We start from the raw sequence: 19,001 nt of genomic DNA, 5'->3' as shown, positions 1-19,001 counted from the left end.
ACCAGTGCATGGTGATTAGAGGTGTGCAGAAGATGAACGGCAAAACTGTAACAAGTGTCATGCTGGAGTGTTCCAAGTGATCCCAAGACCCGGAAAGAGTTTCTTCTTACTCTGACACTGTGAAGAAAGGTTTGATCTCAGCAGGAAGTTCTAGGAGGAAAATCGAGGAATGCGGATTCACTTGTGTGTCCATTTGGAGACAATTGTGGTCTGATACATTTGTTTTGTTTAGCACTAAAAGGAATTCATCTGAAAACAAATCATTGTAATATGCAGCCTGTTAAAGGCAGAAACACACCTCAGGTAATATTTCACCAATGTCAATGTAATATTTTCCTCTATTCCTAATTATTAATCTGAACATATTTTCTTTATTCTGAATATTATCCTATACTGTGTGGTATATGATGATGTCCGTTGACAATAGGTTGTAATTTTAACTGTTTTGATACATAAATGTGTGATATTTATTACCCGTACAGTCAACATTTACAAATCAATAAAACTCAACTATTACTCTACTTTTTTTTTGCTTTGCAATCACTTCATTTTTTAGTTGTAGGTTATAAGTGGTATAAATGTCCCTGAACTGGTTGTGGGTAGGGCAAAGTTGCAATCCCAAACACGGTGCACCAATAAGGAGGTTCATTTCACATGACCAGTCTGGAGTCATGACTAACCAAGACAGAATGAGCTGTGAAGCTGTGAAACAAGGGCAGCTAATTTAACTCCCAGTAGCAAGATTGAGGCATCCTGTGGTTGGTACCTAACAGATGGAAGTTATTCACATACAAAGGAATGTGGCATGTTAAAGTGCCCTCTAATATCTGAGTAAAAAGCAAAAAGTTGAGGGATACTCTGTACAAAAGTCATCAGCAAGTGGCGCTCTGCTCCAGAGATCAACAAAACTCATCCTCATACACACGTGGAATAAAGAGTAAATCAGTTAAATGTCACCAACTTTAAGAGTAAAAAGGTTATCAAAGATACATACGTGAACATGAAAACACCATGTGTGTTCATTCAAACCCGCCTCAGGGTTTAATTCTGTTGACCTGCTTATCAGGTTGGTGTGACCAGTGATGTCTGACCCAGAATGAATGGCCTTGGTTCCAGGATAAACACTGCAAAAGTTTAATTTCATAAAGTGTTCCACAGCACATATGACCGTCACTCTCCAGTTTACCCCTCCAAGCCGGCTTATTAACACAGTAAACACATTTATTGAGAAGAGAGGAGCTCAATGGAGAATGCATTGGTACTGCGGGCACTTAGGTCCTGGATCCTGAGGTGGACCTTCACACGAGTAAGCAAGCGAAACTGTCCAAGAGAGAGAAGCCTGTTCACCCTGCAATCCACACTGCTGCTCCAAAAGAGTTTATACAACGCAGGCTGGGACAAGGAGAGGAGCACCATTACATTAAGCTTTAATCAATCATCATATCTGAATCGGAACACAAAGTGAACTGAAGTCATTTAGCAAGAGTTGGCACATTTTTAAAAGTTAGAAAAAGCCAATACGAAATGCATAAAAACAAGACGAGCTGAGATTGGGATGTTTGGCTTGCAAGAAAAGTCACAGTCACAACCTCAAAGTCATTACCCACACGATAACAGACATGTAGGCTTTAAACCTTTGTGCATACAATGTTTAGGGAGTCATGAATATCTAAACTATTCTCTAAGTCTTTCACGTTATCTCAATTTCCATTTGAAATGTTTATTACACAAATACATGAATTATTACGGGATAACCTGTTTCTACAGTGGTGCGTGGTTGGTTGTCAAAATAATGTTTCCATACGTCATGTGAAACCCTTCACAGGTCATGTCGGGATCTCATCACCTTGAATATGGTAATTATTTTGATTTAAACTCTTCTAAAGAACTGGCTTCTACATACTGGGCTACCGCCAGATTCATAAATCCATCTCTAAGTTCTTGGTGACTACTGGCTAGTTTCAAATGAGTCTTTTACTAAATCAGTTTGCCATTAAAATTTAAGAAATGCCCTAGCTAGTAAAGAGTAAAGATGTAGGAGCATCTGTCTAGTCACTCTAGCATATCAGGTTGTAGGGCCATGTGATATTTAAGTGCTGATATTTCTAAAAATATATGACTTTTATATTTAATGCATACAGGGAAACATGTTTGTCAGAGCAGTATTCATATAGTTTAGAATGAGTGGCAAATATCCGATTATGCTAACCTAACTTATTATTATTTTTAGCAACTAGTATTGTCTTAACATTTTAAGGTATATTGTTGTTTTTATAAAATCAAAATTTGGGATATTTCCTGTTTACATGACCTTTTCAACATACTTTGACGTTTCAGGTCATATACCTCTTTGTTTGAAAAGAGCCACATCTTTTCAAGCTAACGTCATGTAACAGCTACGCCTGGTGTTAAATATTACTATTAACTAATCAGGGATGAGACTAAGTTCTGTTGTGAACCCATTTTGACTTAGTCATGTAAAATCTCCCTAAAACTAGGCCAAGTTTGAACTTACAAACAGCTAAAACCCCTTAATCATTGTTTTCCATATTTCCTGATCATTGTATGTATTTTGAGACTTTATAGATCATGACGTGTGATAAAAATGGGTGCTTGCTCATACTGTGCCTGATGGAACCGTGTGCTTCAATCAGCCTTTTCTGGAAGAGTGTTTTAAAAGCAGAGGAATGTGCTTCTTCGCGCGGCTCTGTGCTTCATGTTGTGCATTAGATGTACAGTATCGGGTCACATTAGCCACCTGATTTTTGATCAAAGTGTGCGTTTGATTCTTTGGTGTGGATATGAATCGGAGTTTCATTTCTAAAATGAGATCCCTCTTCTTCTCTTCTAAACCTTCTTAAAGGTGATAAAATGATAACACATTTTGCCTGATACAAAAAAAAGAAGTAGCGTTTTGCACAGACTGATCATCTCCATTTTAGAGATACAGCATCATAAACTCTGGATAATATATATCTTAAAATGAATAATAGATCTCTTCAGTTCCTGATGAAGACCTCCGCCCCAGTCTGAACTTACAGTATGTTTTGGCATGCCACACTAAAATAATGGAGCTTTTATAAGGCAAAAACAGACTCTAAAACCTTAAAATAATACAGTCCCAGGTCCAAAATGTGTTGACTGAACAGCATTTCACTCATTCCTGTCATCCCCACATGATGCAAAGCACCTTGTGTGGTTTCATTTGCAGATCCTCAACTGACAAATAATTGCAGACAGACTTTGTGGCCGAGTCTTTTTAAATAAAAAAAACAAATGGGGCCTCAGGTCCAGAATGATCCTGGTCACTGTCACAGTGTCACTTAAGTCAGCCTCTCATTATTTCTCAGCTGCAGGCTCTCTCTCCTGATTTGAACATCTGCTCTCATATTGAGAGATTCACAATCAAAAAATCTGCTTTCAAAAACCAAAGAAATCATATGAACTTCAAATGTAGCATTTCTCTTTAAACCGAAATGTCAATTTTGTTTTGTTTTGCATGACCGTTACAACACTTTGTTCAGGAAAAATGATTAAAAATGGTTATAAAAGAGGTACTTTTGAGGCAAAAAAAAGTCTTTTTGAAGAAGAGACTGACTTGGGTTTTGTGCTCCTTGTGTGTAGTAAACTGCATCCTCGACTTGTGTTGGACAGCAGGAGAGAGTTATGGCCTTTTCAAGAGCCCTGCAGCTTAAACTTAGCTCTCGTTTTTTGTTCTTTTCAGTCCCTCTCTTGTGCATCTTTCTTTTGTCTGTCTTTTGCCTTCAGTCCAGGTTTGGTTTATGGTTGCTTGCTGAATGACTCTGGGTTTATGTATCACGTGATCAGACAGCAGTTGATGCAGCGGGGTCCCAGTTCTCTCTTCAGAGCTCCCTTCTTTTTCTTGGGAGTCAAGATTGCATGAGTGGCCTGTCGAACACTGTCTTCAGGCCTTTCTGGGTCAAAGCTGAACATTCCACATAACAACATGCACCGATCTGACCAGAAGAAGAAAGGACGGTTCATCAGACAAGAAAGTCCAGCACAAACGCTGGTTAACTCTCAGTTATTATAAGTTATTGTTATGTGAGAAGATCAAAGCCATTTTCAGTCTTTACAGTAATAAGAGGCAGCACTTTGTTAGCTTAGCTTAGCATAAAGAATGGAAACAGGGGGAAACAGGTAGCCTGACTCTGTCCATAGGTGACAAATCCACCTATCCGCACCTCTGAACCTCACTAATCAACACATTTACATCTTTTGTTCAATCATACAAAAACCCTGTGCTGGACTATTTCTTGTCCAGGAGCAGTTGTCAAGGAACCATCGAGAGTCCAGGAAGTTACTGTTCCCTGCCAAAAAATCTCCCCCATAAAATGTCACTGAAAGAAGTTTTCTTCAGGATTTAACAGCCACACTTTACTACTTACACTGTATACAGTATGTTCCGAGGTCATTACGGGTGACTTCACGTCAGATTCCCTGCATGCAACACTCCTCTCCATCACTGAGCGAATGCAGAGGCTCAGGCCACTGCAAGCTAGGAATACTAAGTGTGTGTCTGTAACCTAATGCTATGATTGGCTGGCCGGCTGTGTAATATATATCATGCTTTGGCTATGGTTGATATTAAGGGTAACTTAATAGCTGCTAATGTTAAGTAGCAAGCAGGGCTATATAGGATAATGATTGTTTTTACGGAACCGTCTTAACCACAGAAAAACTATCCACCGCTAACATTGTTGTACTTGAAGAAAGTGGCTCTTTGTTGACTATGGCACTTTTCAGACATGCACCTCGTTATTTTAGTGAGATAATATTCTACATGTTAAATGCCTGTCATTGCCATGACCGTTATGTCATGTCTCTATGGCCCTAAGAACATTAACATGATGGACACTCATGTCTGAATAAACCGGTCTATGACTACATGGCAGCTAAAAATACCTTCAGTGCCTGCTGCTGTGTAGGACGTGGCTTTGAGAGCAGGACAGCTCTACTGTCCTCTTAGCAGTGGCATCTGATTGGTTGTAGTTTTAATGGATTAGATGTATTGATCACAGCGTAGACTGGATGCTCTCATGATAACATTTCCTTTCTTTAACAGGAAAACAAACTGTCTTCATTACAATGTCCCCTGAGTAGAATACCAGACTCAACATGCTGTATCTTTTGCCCTCTCGTCTTTGCATAAATAGCTGGGAGGTGACACAGGAGTCCTGTGTCTGATGAAGTGTGAGAAAGTGTAGAATTGTCAATATCGATATTATTCTAAATTAGCTACAAGAAAAAATAGAAAAGCAGTTAAAGATCGGCCTTAACTGATTACTACACTACGATCACTAATTAGCTTAGCTTAGTGTAAGACTGGAACAGAAAGACTATTCTTGTCTAAGAACAATGACTTCCTGCGCAAAACTGTCTGGCAGGCATTTTACACTTCGGTTTGGTAGCATAAACAAATGAGATAATAAAAAGCTCTGAATGCCCTGATAGCACATTTTGTCCCCTTTCAGTCTAGACAGAGCCAGACTTGCGGTTTCCTGCCCTCTATGCTAATATAAGCTAATGGGCTGCTGGTGGTGGTCGCTCATATTTAGTGTACAGACATGACAGTGGCATCAAGCTTTTCAACCAACTTTCTGCAAGAAAGCATTTCTTTAATATCTAACTACTCTTTCAAAAAAAAAGATCACACATCTTTTTATCCAGATTGTTAGGAGTTTGAGGGCTCTTGTTAAACGACCTTCGGGTCTTTTCAAAGATTGCTCGGTATTAATATTTCATAAAATCTGACACTTAACTCTGTGACTCGAATGTAATGGTATACATTGAAAGGCACAATGACTAAATCTGGCACATTTATAAAAACCCTGTTCTTTCAATCTTTCTAAGGATTTCTAATCTTGACATGGAAGACGGGTCATCTGCACAACAACAACAGAGAGTTACAGGTAATAATGTCTAAGGTAAATCTGTTCACCTTGAAGGAAATAGCTGTAATTTTAATGATTTTCAAAGATCTCGAGTAACATGACCTCATGGCCTCATGAAACGACGACCATGATATGACTCCCACAATGTTGGGTTTCCAAAACTGCTGGATGTCAACTTTTAATGAGCCTAATTACGATCTTGAACGTTCGGTTTTATTCTCGGTTTCTGCCTGACAGGAGCGATTAATCACAGACCACATTTGGTATCTACGTCCTACAGCCTTGAACTCCTGGACGTCCACGTTGACCCAGAATGTATTCCTGGATTCAGTTTGAGGCAAAGAATGTACAGAAGTCTGATTCCAGGCATTTCACTGAAGAAATTAAATCCTACAGAGACATTCCTGGGTCAGTCAACACACAGGAATTTAACTGGACCCGACAGCTAACTCTAAAGTGAAAATGTGAGCTTCTACCTCTTTCACCAGCTACGTATTACTTCACCTCTTCAGTTCGGCAAACATACAAACCTCCTTCGCTAGTTTCTGTCCTTGCTCAGTGGGATGGGCTTCTCCTTCATGTCATTCAGTTTGGCAATGGTCTTGGGTCATCACGAAGGTCAATCTGAAAGAGATCAGGGACACTTCCTTTGACCAACATTCAACAACATTAACATTTGGATATTAATCATACTGTTATTAACTTAAGGCTTGATTGTGGACATTGAATCAGGTTTTGCTGCACTTGTCTCTGTGCTTCTAAACATAGCCGTCAGAGCTGAACTGCATAACTGTTTTCTATTTTGAAACAAAGCTGTGTTGGCCCACACTTCCTGCTCTTGTGCAAAGCGATTTCACAGCCACCACAAGGTTCCTCTTATTTTAGTCATTGCATGCTCAGCACACCACAACTCATCGCCATCTCAGTAATAGCCAATTATTATACACACATCCACCTGCACCGTTTCACTGAGAGCAACATTCATTAACCCTTTTCTTGATTGGTGTGATCTGTGGCAGCGGGCTCACTGTTCTGAAGCTCATGTGTACATATCAGTGTCCAGCCGCAGAGCGGCAACTGGTTATGACAGGAACTGATAAAAGGGCAGTAAACATCAGCTGACACAAGATAAATCAGACACCCACTCCATCCTCCTCAACACTGCTGGACCCTGCCTGCATTTGGTTGCCAGGGAACACAGACCAAAAATCACCCACAAGTCAGCGCTCATTTTAAGAGGACATATGGTATTGGCAGAGGGTTTTAAGGCTTAAGAAATAAGCTAATAATCAGGATTAGTGTCATCTCTTAACATCTACATGGTTTAGTTTGCCTCTATTCAAGTCACAAGACATTAGCCCAGCTTTAGCACCTTTGCTAAGTTAATTGCTGGTTTCAAGTTTTTTTATTGAATCATTAACTTTACAGCAGGAAGGGCTGCAGCAGGTCACAGACAAGTTTATACTGCTGTTCAAAATGTTGTGATTGGACAAAAGAGTTTTTTTCCCCTCTAATCACATCTACATAAAACATTTTTAAATTGGTAACAGAAAAAGTGATTTTGAGTAATTTGAAAAAAGGGTCGCTCACAGTCATGAACCTCCTTAGGAAAATATCTGGCTCAACTAGTGAGCTAGTTGCTAACTTTGTCTCTGCTGTTGTGTGTTGCGTAGGTGGTATACAGTGGATCGATCAGAAATTTTAATTAAAAACAGCCGCCTGCTGGAAATTAGCTTGATGAGAGCGATAAGACTGAGCAAAAACAGAAAAGTTCTCGGCCATAAAACCAAAACATCAAGCTGAAAGATGCTAAAATGTTTTGTATAGCTGATGGGAACTGCATAGTCTGGTGAGCATTTTCTTTCTCTGTTACCAATTTAAAAATGTTTTATGTAGATGTGATTAGAGGGGGAAAAAAACTCTTTTGTCCAATCACAACATTTTGAACAGCGAGTATAAACTTGTCTGTGGACCTGCTGCAGCCCTTCCTGCTGTAAAGTTAATGATTCAATCAAAAAACTTGAAACCAGCAATTAACTTATGCAAAGGTGCTAAAGCTGGGCTAATGTCTTGTGATCTTGAATAGAGGCATCACTAAACCCATGTAGATGTTAAAAGATGACACTAATCCTGAGTATTAGCTTATTTCTTAAGCCTTAAAACCCTCTGCCAATACCATATGTCCTCTTAAAAATGAGCGCTGACTTGTGGGTGATTTTTGGTCTGTGTTCCCTGGCAACCAAATGCAGGCAGGGTCCAGCAGTGTTGAGGAGGATGGAGTGGGTGTCTGATTTATCTTGTGTCAGCTGATGTTTACTGCCCTTTTATCAGTTCCTGTCATAACTCAGTTGCCGCTCTGCGGCTGGACACTGATATGTACACATGAGCTTCAGAACAGTGAGCCACGCTGCCACAGATCACACCAATCAAGAAAAGGGTTAATGAATGTTGCTCTCAGTGAAACGGTGCAGGTGGATGTGTGTATAATAATTGGCTATTACTGAGATGGCGATGAGTTGTGTGTGCTGAGCATTGCAATGACTAAAATAAGAGGAACCTTGTGGTTGGCTGTGAAATCGCTTTGCACAAGAGCAGGAAGTGTGGGCCAACACAGCTTTGTTTCAAAATGAGAAAACAGTTATGCAGTTCAGCTCTGACGGCTATGTTTAGAAGCACAGAGACAAGTGCAGCAAAACCTGATTCAATGTCAACAGATCAAGCCTTAAGTTAATAACAGTATTGATTAATATCCAAATGTTAATGTTGTTGTAATGTTGGTCAAAGGAAGTGTCCCTGATCTCTTTCAGATTGACCTTCGTGATGATCCCAAGACCATTGCCAAACTGAATGACATGAAGGAGAAGCCCATCCCCACTGAGCAAGGACAGAAACTAGCGAAGGAGGTTTGTATGTTTGCCGAACTGAAGAGGTGAAGTAATACGTAGCTGGTGAAAGAGGGTAGAAGCTCACATTTTCACAAGTTAGCTGTCGGGTCCAGTTAAATTCCTGTGTGTTGATCTGACCCAGGAATGTCTCTGTAGGAATTTAATTTCTTCAGTGAAATGCCTGGAATCAGACTTCTGTACATTCTTTGCCTCAAACTGAATCCAGGAATACATTCTGGGTTAACGTGGACGTCCAGAGGAGTTCAAGGCTGTAGGACGTAGATACCAAATGTGGTCTGTGATTAATCGCTCCTGTCAGGCAGAAACCGAGAATAAAACTCGAACGTTCAAGATCTGTAATCTAGGCTCATTTAAAAGTTGACATCCATGCAGTTTTGGCAACCCAACATTGTGGGAGTCATATCATGTCGTCGTTTCATGAGGCCATGAGGTCATGTACTCGAGATCTTTGAAAATCATTTAAAATTACAGCTATTTCCTTCAAGGTGAACAGATTTACCTTAGACATTATTACCTGTAACTCTCTGTTGTTGTTGCAGATGACCCGTCTTCCATGTCAAGATTAGAAATCCTTAGAAAGATTGAAAGAACAGGGTTTTTATAAATGTGCCAGATTTTAGTCATTTGTGCCTTTCAATGTATTACCATTACATTCGAGTCACAGAGTTAAGTGTCAGATTTTATGAAATATTAATACCCAGCAATCTTTGAAAAGACCCAGAAGGTCGTTTAACAAGAGCCCTCAAACTCTCTAACAATCTGGATAAAAAGATGTGTGATCTTTTTTTTTTTTTGAAAGAGTAGTTAGATATTAAAGGAAATATGCTTTCTTGCAGAAAGTTGGTTGAAAAGCTTGATGCCACTGTCATGTCTGTACACTAAATATGAGCGACCACCACCAGCAGCCCATTAGCTTATATTAGCATAAAGGGCAGGAAACCGCAAGTCTGGCTCTGTCTAGACTGAAAGGTGACAAAATGTGCCTATCAGGGCATTCAGAGCTTTTATATATCTCATTTGTTTAATGCATACCAAAACCAAAGTGTAAAAATGACTGCCAGACTATGTTTTGCGCAGGAAGTCATTGTTCTTAGACAAGAAATAGTCTTTCTGTTTCCAGTCTTACACTAAGCTAAGCTAATTAGTGTATCGTAAGTGTAAGTAATCAGTTAAGGACGATTCTTTAACTGCTTTTATTCTATATTTTACATCTATGTAGCTAAAAATTTAGAAAATAATATCGTTATTGACAAATTCTACACTTTCTACACATTCATCATGACACAGGACTCCCAGCTATTTATGCAAAGACGAGAGGGGCAAAAGATACAGCATTGTTGAGTCTAGGTATTCTACTCAGGGGACACTGTAATGAAGACAGTTTGTAATTTCCTGTTAAAGAAAGGAAATGTTATCATTGAGAGCATCCAGTCTACGCTTGTGATCAATACATCTAATCCATTAAAACTACAACCAATCAGATGCCACTGCTAGAGAGACAGTAGAGCTGTCCTGCTCTCAAAGCCACGTCCTACACAGCAGCAGGCACTGAAGGTATTTTTAGCTGCCAGTTAGTCATAGACCGGGTTATTCAGACATGAGTGTCCATCATGTTAATGTTCATTAGGGCCTCATAGAGACATGACATAACGGTCATGGCAATGACAGGCATTTAACATGTAGAATTATCATCTCACTTAAATAACGAGGTGCATGTCTGAAAAGTGCCATAGTCATACAAAGAGCCACTTTCTTCAAGTACAACAATGTTAGCGGTGGATAGTTTTTCTGTGGTTGAGACGGATCCGTAAAAACAATCATTATCCCTATATTAGCCCTGCTTGCTACTTAACATTAGCAGCTATTAAGTTACCCCTTAATATCAACCATAGCCAAAGCAAATGATATATTATTACACAGCCGGCCATGCACAATCATAGCATTAGGTTACAGACACACACTTAGTATTCCTAGCTTGCAGTGGCCTGAGCCTCTGCATTCGCTCAGTGATGGAGAGGAGTGTTGCATGCAGTGAATCTGACGTGAAGTCACCCGTAATGACCTCTGAACATACTGTATACAGTGTTAAGTAGTAAAGTATGGCTGAAGAAGAAAACTTCTTTCAGTGACATTTTATGGGGGAGATTTTTTGGCAGGAAACAGTAACTTCCTGGACTCTCTGATGGTTCCTTGACAACTGCTCCTGGACAAGAAATAGTCCAGCACAGAGGTTTTTGTATTGATTGAACAAAAGATGTAAAATGTGTTGATTAGTGAGGTTCAGAGGTGCTGATAGGTGGATTTTGTCACCTATGGACAGAGTCAGGCTACCTGTTTCCCCCTGTTTCCATTCTTTATGCTAAGCTAAGCTAACAAAGTGCTGCCTCATTTACTGTAAAGACATGAAAATGGCTTTGATCTTCTCACATAACTCAATAACTTATAATAACTGCTAGTTGACCAGCGTTTTGTGCTGGACTTTCTTGTCTGATGAACCGTCCTTTCTTCTCTTCTGGTCAGATCGGTGCATGTTGTTATGTGGAATGTTCAGCTTTGACCCAGAAAGGCCTGAAGACAGTGTTCGACGAGGCCATCATTGCAATCTTGACTCCCAAGAAAAAGAAGGGAGCTCTGAAGAGAAGACTGGGACCCCGCTGCATCAACTGCTGTCTGATCACGTGATACATAAACCCAGAGATCATTCAGCAAGCAACCATAAACCAAACCTGGACTGAAGGCAAAAGACAGACAAAAGAAAGATGCACAAGAGAGAGGACTGAAAAGAACAAAAAACGAGAGCTAAGTTTAAGCTGCAGGGCTCTTGAAAAGGCCATAACTCTCTCCTGCTGTCCAACACAAGTCGAGGATGCAGTTTACTACCAAAGGAGCACAAAACCCAAGTCAGTCTCTTCTTCAAAAAGACTTTTTTTGCCTCAAAAGTACCTTCTTTTATAACCATTTTTAATCATTTTTCCTGTACAAAGTGTTGTAAGCTGTCATGCAAAACAAAACAAAAATTGACATTTCGGTTTAAAGAGAAATGCTACATTTGAAGTTCATATGATTTCTATGGTTTTTGAAAGCTAGATTTTTGATTTGTGAATCTCTCAATATGAGAGCAGATGTTCAAATCAGGAGAGAGAGCCTGCAGCTGAGAAATAATGAGAGGCTGACTTAAGTGACACTGTGACAGTGACCAGGATTCATTTCTGGACCTGAGGCCCCAGTTTGTTTTTTTTATTTAAAAAGACTCGGCCACAAAGTCTGTCTGCAATTATTTGTCAGTTGAGGATCTGCAAATGAAACCACACAAGGTGCTTTGCATCATGTGGGGATGACAGGAATGAGTGAAATGCTGTTCAGTCAACACATTTTGGACCTGGGACTGTATTATTTTAAGGTTTTAGAGTCTTGTTTTTGCCTTATAAAAGCTCCATTATTTTATAGTGTGGCATGCCAAAACATACTGTAAGTTCAGACTGGGGCGGAGGTCTTCATCAGGAACTGAAGAGATCTATTATTCATTTTTAAGATATATATTATCCAGAGTTTATGATGCTGTATCTCTAAAATGGAGATGATCTAGTCTGTGCAAACAGCTTACTTCTTTTTTTGTTATCATGCAATAATGTGTTATCATTTTATCACCTTTAAGAAGGTTTAGAAGAGAGAAGAAGAGGGATCTCATTTTAGAAATGAAACTCCGATTCATATCCAACATCCAAAGAATCAAACGCACACTTTGATCAAAAATCAGGTGGCTAATGTGACCCGATACTGTACATCTAATGCACAACATGAAGCACAGAGCCGGCGCGAAGAAGCACATTCCTCTGCTTTTAAAACACTCTTCCAGAAAAGGCTGATTGAAGCACACGGTTCCATCAGGCACAAGTATGAGCATAGCACACCATTTTTTATCATCACGTCATGATCTATAAAGTCTCAAAAATACATACAATGATCATGAAATATGGAAAACAATGATTGAAGGGGTTTTAGCTGTTTGTAAGTTCAAACTTGGCCTAGTTTTAGTGGAGATTTTACATGACTAAGTCAAAATGGGTTGCACAACAGAACTTAGTTCTCATCCCGTGATTAGTTAATTAGTAAATATTTAACACCAGGCGTAGCTGTTACATGACGTTAGCTTGAAAAGATGTGGCTCTTTTCAAACAAAGAGGTATATGACCTGAAACGTCAAAGTTATGTTGAATAATGTCATGTAAACAGGAAATATCCCAAATTTGATTTTATAAAAACAACAATATACCTTAAAATGTTAAGACAATACTAGTTAGCTAAATAATAACAATAATGTTTAGGTTAGCATAATCGGATATTTGCCACTCATTCTAAACTATATGAATACTGCTCTGACAAACATGTTTCCCTGTATGCATTTAAATATAAAAGTCATATATTTTTTAGAAATATCAGCACTTAAATATCACATGGCCCTTACAACCTGATATGCTAGAGTGACTAGACAGATGCTTCCTAACATCTTTACTCTTTACTAGCTAGGGCATTTCTTAAATTTTAATGGCAAACTGATTTAGTAAAAGACTCATTTGAAACTAGCCAGTAGTCACTAAGAACTTAGAGATGGATTTATGAATATCTGGCATAGCCCAGTATGTAGAAGCCAGTTCTTTAGAAGAGTTTAAAATCAAAATAATTACCATATTCAAGGTGATGAGATCCCGACATGACCTGTGAAGGGTTTCACATGACGTATGGAAACATTATTTTGACAACCAACCACGCACCACTGTAGAAACAGGTTATCCCGTAATAATTCATTGATTTGTGTAATAAACATTTCAAATGGAAATTGAGATAACGTGAAAGACTTAGAGAATAGTTTAGATATTCATGACTCCCTAAAACATTTGTATGCAGCAAAGGTTTAAAGCCTACATGTCTGTTATCGTGTGGGTAATGACTTTGAGGTTGTGACTGTGACTTTTCTTGCAAGCCAAACATCCCAAATCTCAGCTCGTCTTGTTTTTATGCATTTCGTATTGGCTTTTTCTAACTTTTAAAAATGTGCCAACTCTTGCTAAATGACTTCAGTTCACTTTGTGTTCCGATTCAGATATGATGATTGATTAAAGCTTTAATGTAAATGGTGCTCCTCCTCTCTGTCCCAGCCTGCGTTGTATAAACTTTCTTTTGGAGCAGCAGTGTGGATTGCAGGGTGAACAGGCTTCTCTCTCTTGGACAGTTTCGCTTGCTTACTCGTGTGAAGGTCCACCCTCAGGATCCAGGACCTAAGTGCCCGCAGCTACCAATGCATTCTCCCATTGATGCTCCTCTCTTCTCAATAAATGTGTTTACTGTGTTAATAAGCCGGCTTGGAGGGTTTAACTTGGAGAGTGACGGTCATATGTGCTGTGGAACACATTTATGAAATTAACTTTTGCAGTGTTTATTCCTGGAACCAAGGCCATTCATTCTGGGTCAGACATCACTGGGTCAACCTGATAAGCAGGTCAACAGAATTAAACCCTGAGGCGGGTTTGAATGAACACACATGCGTGCTTCATGTATGTATTCTTTGATATACCTTTTTATCTCTTAAAGTTGGTGACATTTAACTGATTTACTCTTTATTCCACCGTGTGTATGAGGATGAGTTTTGTTGATCTCTGGAGCATGAGCGCCACTTGCTGATGACTTTTGTACAGAGTATCCCTCAACTTTTTGCTTTTTACTCAGATATTAGAGGGCACTTTAACATGCACACTATTCTTTGTATGTGAATAACTTCCCATCTGTTAGGTACTTCAACCACAGGATGCTCAATCTTGCTACTGGGAGTTAAATTAGCTGCCCTTGTTTCACAGCTTCACAGCTCATTCTGTCTTGGTTAGTCATGACTCCAGACTGGTCATGTGAAATGAATCCTCCTTATTGGTGCACCGTGTTTGGGATTGCAACTTTGCTCCTTACTGTACGCACAGTTCAGGACATTTACTACCACTTATAACCTACAACTAAAAAGATGAAGTGATTGCAAAGCAAAATTAAAAGCAGTAATAGTTGAGTTTTATTGATTTGTAAATGTTGACTGTACGGGTAAATAAATATCACACATTTATGTATCAAAACAGTTAAAAAATTACAACCTATTGTCAACGGACATCATCATATACCACACAGTATAGGATAATATTCAGAATAAAGAAAATATGTTCAGATTAATAATTAGGAATAGAGGAAAATATTTACATTGACATTGTGAAATATTACCTGAGCTGTGTTTCTGCCTTTAACAGGCTGCATATTACAATGATTTGTTTTCAGATGAATTCCTTTTAGTGCTAAACAAAACAAATGTATCAGACCACAATTGTCTCCAAATGGACACACAATGAATCCGCATTCCTCTGATTTTCCTCCCTAGAACTTCCTGCTGAGATCAAAACTTTTCTTTTCACAGTGTCAGAGTAAGAAACTCTTTCCGGGTCTTGGGATCACTTTGGAACACTCCCAGCATGACACTTGTTACAGTTTTGGCGTTCATCTTCTGCACACCTCTCATCACCATGCACATGTGACTGAAATTCAAAGAGACAGTTTAACTTAGTGTAACAGGGTCAAAGCACAAAGGATTTACAGAGAGGAACTTTGTGTTGCTCCATTCAGGAGGTTTGTATCTAGATTGTCGAGGGTTGTGTTTGGGATGCAGTAAATACTCACGCAGCTTCAATTACCACCACCACTCCAAGAGGCTCCAAAGCCTCATTTATGGCTACTGCTATCTGTTTGGTTAGACGCTCCTGAACTGTGGAGAGAAAAAAAACACACCCTGAATGTAACATATGAAAAAAAAAAAGGCTGAGGAAATGAAAGACTGGAATCAGACATATTTTACCTTGAAGCCTCCTGCTGAAGATCTCAACAATCCTACAAGAGAAGAAACGATTATTATTATTATTATTAGTAGTAGTAGTTGTATTCTTAGTATTAGTATGTGCTTTGTTTTTGCGTCCATCTATATGTGTGTCTATTGATAACACTTACCTGGCAAGCTTGCTCAGACCAACCACTTTCTTATTTGGAATGTATGCAATGTGAGCCTATCACAATGAAACAAAGTATACAATAAGAAAACAATACGAATAAGATGAATAACGCCTCTGAATAGCTCTGTATTTAAGTTACCTTGCCAAAGAAAGGCACCAGGTGATGTTCACAAAGAGAGAACAGATCGATGTCCTTGACGACCACCACCTCATCGTGGTTTTCATCAAAGATTGCATCGTTCAGGATATCTGCAGAGATGAAATGACAGTAAACATGCTTACAAACATGTCCTCTTAGAATCCACCAAACAAGGATCCTTCTTACTATCCTACTTACTTTTACATCAGCATCAAGAGCTACAGTGTTTGCCCCCAGTGCATGTGTAACGTAAAACGTCTATTCTCCATGCGTACTCACCTTGGACCGTCTCCTGATAGCCTTTTGTAAAGAACTGCATGGCTTTGGCGGCGCGTAACGGTGTGCGTAAAAGGCCCTCCCGCTCGGTGATTTCTCCAAGCTCTCTCAGTATGGTGCTGTAAGCTTTCTCTATGCAAACCAACTTGTTAGATTCTGCAGCTTCCTTTGAGTTTTTCTCCTCTTTGCACGCAGCACTTTGTTTGCTCTCGATGCACTTGCTTAGCTTAGTAACCATTGGCATATTTCCGTTCATCTCTTTAGTTGCTTTCTGTGACAGACGTTGCAGGATACAGTCGGATGAGCTGTGGTGGTCTTCCCCTGTGGTGATCTGCTCGATCAGTGGTCTCAGCGTAGCGATCACGGTGGTTTTAAAAGCCAACGAGGGGCCCCCAGGCGATGCCGTGACTACAGCAATTAAGAGTTTTCAGAATTATGACCTGTGGATAATTCACAGATTTCCAATTCCCATAAGTGAATTCATCGAATGGGATGAGAAACTATGTTTTATCAGGAGCACATCGTAAATGATTACAACTGTAATACATTAATTAACTGGTTGATTGGGAAGGTTGAGTGAGCGCATTTGTCACTAAGCAACATGTGAGAAAATTACAGTAGTTTTGGCTGTCCAGAGCATCTCTGATTCATCTCTTTAGATCTCCATATGAATTTTGCATAAATGTTTTGTTTGTTGTATTAGTAATGTAACACTGTGGTTAACCTGTGTCATGTGACGTGAGAGCCACAGTCTGATTATTCTGACAGACAAAGATCTAAGACTGTTACAACAACCCTACAATTTCCCAACAGAAGCATCTGATCAACATGCAAATCAATTTTAAATGATCTCACAGCTGATGCCAAGCAGCAACTGATCCTGTGACATCAGTGTAAATAATGAAGGACCTCATGATCCCAGGACCATGACTGGAGATTCAAATTTGAGGGTGGAGCAACCTTCACTCAAGTGATATGTATGATATCATAAGGTCAAGTAATGTAATCAATTATTATTATGCAAACACATTGAAAGCACCAATCAGTTCTGTGTTATCTCTTTGTCTCAGACAGGAAGAAGCAGGAGCTCGTGGAAATCTTGTGGATGATATATAAGGTTTTGTTGCATTATCCAACTGCATTGATTTGAACAGGATTAATGGCTTTTCCAAACTGCAAGATCTGTTTCTGCACACAAGCTGTATAAAGGCTAAATCCTGTCTGTAATATACTGCACATTAGCTGGATACAAAATATGCACAATGGATTATTTCTCAACCTTGGTACACTGCCACTACTGTGCTGCATTAGCCAAGGGAAAACAAATTTACTGCATATATTTTTAACCTATCACAAAGTGACAGCTGTCCAACTGAACCTGGCACTTAGTAGAAGCTGTTTGACAGTTACATTATGCAATCCTGCAAAATGAGGAACAACTTTCATTAAAATTTTTTATTTTTTATTTTGTCTGACTGATATACACCGGAGGAGCTGTGTGAGACTTACAGACACAGTTCATCTTAACCTATGATTCTAGACATGATGTGCCAGGAAAGTACGGCGTATTTATTTACAAGTACAGTATACTGTCTCAGTGATTAGGATTTGTATCAGCTTACTGGCACAGTCAGCAATAATTTTCATACAAATCAATAATTATGTCCTATAAAGACCATCAGGTTAGACCATCTAATTATTGAGGCTCATTATGCCACGCTGTCTATCACTTTGCCAAGTAAGATGTGAAACGTTTAAGAGGTTACATTAAATATTTAATTCTAACTAATGATTTTTATGGCCACTTGGGGGCAGCAGAAACAAATGTGAATCAGAATCAGAAAAAGCTTTATTGCCAAGTATGATTTTACACATACAAGGAATTTGTTTTGGTGTTGTTGGTGCAGTTCACCAGCTTTTTTGGTGCAGCCGATTCAGCCAGTAATTCTCTGGAGATTCAACACTACAAGAGACCCGTTCATGTTGTTACCTAATACATTGTTGTTCTAAAAATATGGATTGTAGCCCATTTAAAGCTGTCTCTTAGCCACAGAGTGTGAATCTTCAACACATGCTGAGATGAACGTGCATTATTGATACTTGAAAAATGACCTAGAACAATGCTAACCAAAATAGTGAGTTCATGAGGGTAACATACAACCATATTTTTAACAACTGCAAGGCACTGACCACAAATGGTAGTCTGCACTGCTGACTGCTGTGGTCACTTTTTTATTTTCTATACTGGCTGGTAAAACATTTGCTGGCTTGAGACACGTAGATGCAATTTATACTGAATCTCCAAAGAGTTTCAAGCATACCTGAGAATTCTGAGAGTTTCTGCCCTGTAAGCAGTCCGGCTTGGCAGACTGTATTTTAATATACTCAAGATGTATGTCTGTTGGACAGTTTAAACATTAAGCGTGTTAACATGTACACACAGTAAAATGAATTACACTGGAAAATGTGAAGTGAGACACTTTTTTGATGCAGAGCAGCCAGCTGAACAAAGACCTTCCTGACGGTCAACGTAATCTCTTAATCCATAGTCCACATGATATAACTCTTTGTTACACCTCATGTGTCATGGACAAGATTCATAGGTGCTCTATATTTATCTCTCTATCTCCCTCACTCCATGACTTCATGTCAGAATACCAATAACTTTTGCATTTATTTTTATCTTTAGTTTAGCTGTAAGATGATGACAAAGCAATTGACAATTTACAAT

General features: G+C 39.1%; 2 protein-coding genes across 2 annotated transcripts in view; one reads left to right on the top strand and one right to left on the bottom strand.

Moving 5' to 3' along the window:
* The window catches only part of LOC104925909 (rho-related GTP-binding protein RhoQ), a 25,025-nt gene extending 10,850 nt beyond the window's left edge, over positions 1 to 14,175 (top strand). Inside the window, exons 4-5 of the mRNA XM_010739650.3 lie at positions 8,723 to 8,818; positions 11,342 to 14,175. Of these exons, the coding sequence (XP_010737952.1) occupies positions 8,723 to 8,818; positions 11,342 to 11,503 (258 nt within the window). The 3' untranslated portion in view covers positions 11,504 to 14,175. The remainder of the gene's footprint in view (positions 1 to 8,722; positions 8,819 to 11,341) is intronic.
* Positions 14,176 to 14,875: 700 nt separating this feature from the next.
* On the bottom strand, positions 14,876 to 16,686 carry LOC104925908 (GTP cyclohydrolase 1). The gene is made up of 6 exons (XM_019274575.2): positions 16,274 to 16,686; positions 15,995 to 16,104; positions 15,854 to 15,909; positions 15,705 to 15,736; positions 15,530 to 15,614; positions 14,876 to 15,387 (listed from the first exon to the last, which is right to left on the bottom strand). The coding sequence occupies exons 1-6, from the start codon at positions 16,524 to 16,526 to the stop codon at positions 15,264 to 15,266; spliced, it is 660 nt and encodes a 219-aa protein (XP_019130120.2). The 5' UTR covers positions 16,527 to 16,686; the 3' UTR covers positions 14,876 to 15,263.
* Positions 16,687 to 19,001: the final 2,315 nt, after the last annotated feature.

The sequence above is a fragment of the Larimichthys crocea genome, chromosome III (genome assembly GCF_000972845.2).
Source record: "Larimichthys crocea isolate SSNF chromosome III, L_crocea_2.0, whole genome shotgun sequence".
In the NCBI taxonomy this organism is placed as follows: Eukaryota; Metazoa; Chordata; class Actinopteri; family Sciaenidae; genus Larimichthys; species Larimichthys crocea.
Note: the sequence above shows the minus strand (reverse complement) of the source record. Positions and strands in the feature narration are given on the sequence as shown.

What these genes read in the sequence shown, in the direction of transcription:
- LOC104925908 (XM_019274575.2), bottom strand. Translation starts at nt 16,526, where the DNA reads ATGAACGGAAATATGCCAATGGTTACTAAGCTAAGCAAGTGCATCGAG. An exon ending in CTTCAGCAGGAGGCTTCAAG is followed by an intron (nt 15,615 to 15,704) that starts GTAAAATATGTC and finishes TTCTCTCCACAG; the next exon opens with TTCAGGAGCGTCTAACCAAA. An exon ending in GTGGTGGTAATTGAAGCTGC is followed by an intron (nt 15,388 to 15,529) that starts GTGAGTATTTAC and finishes TTTGAATTTCAG; the next exon opens with TCACATGTGCATGGTGATGA.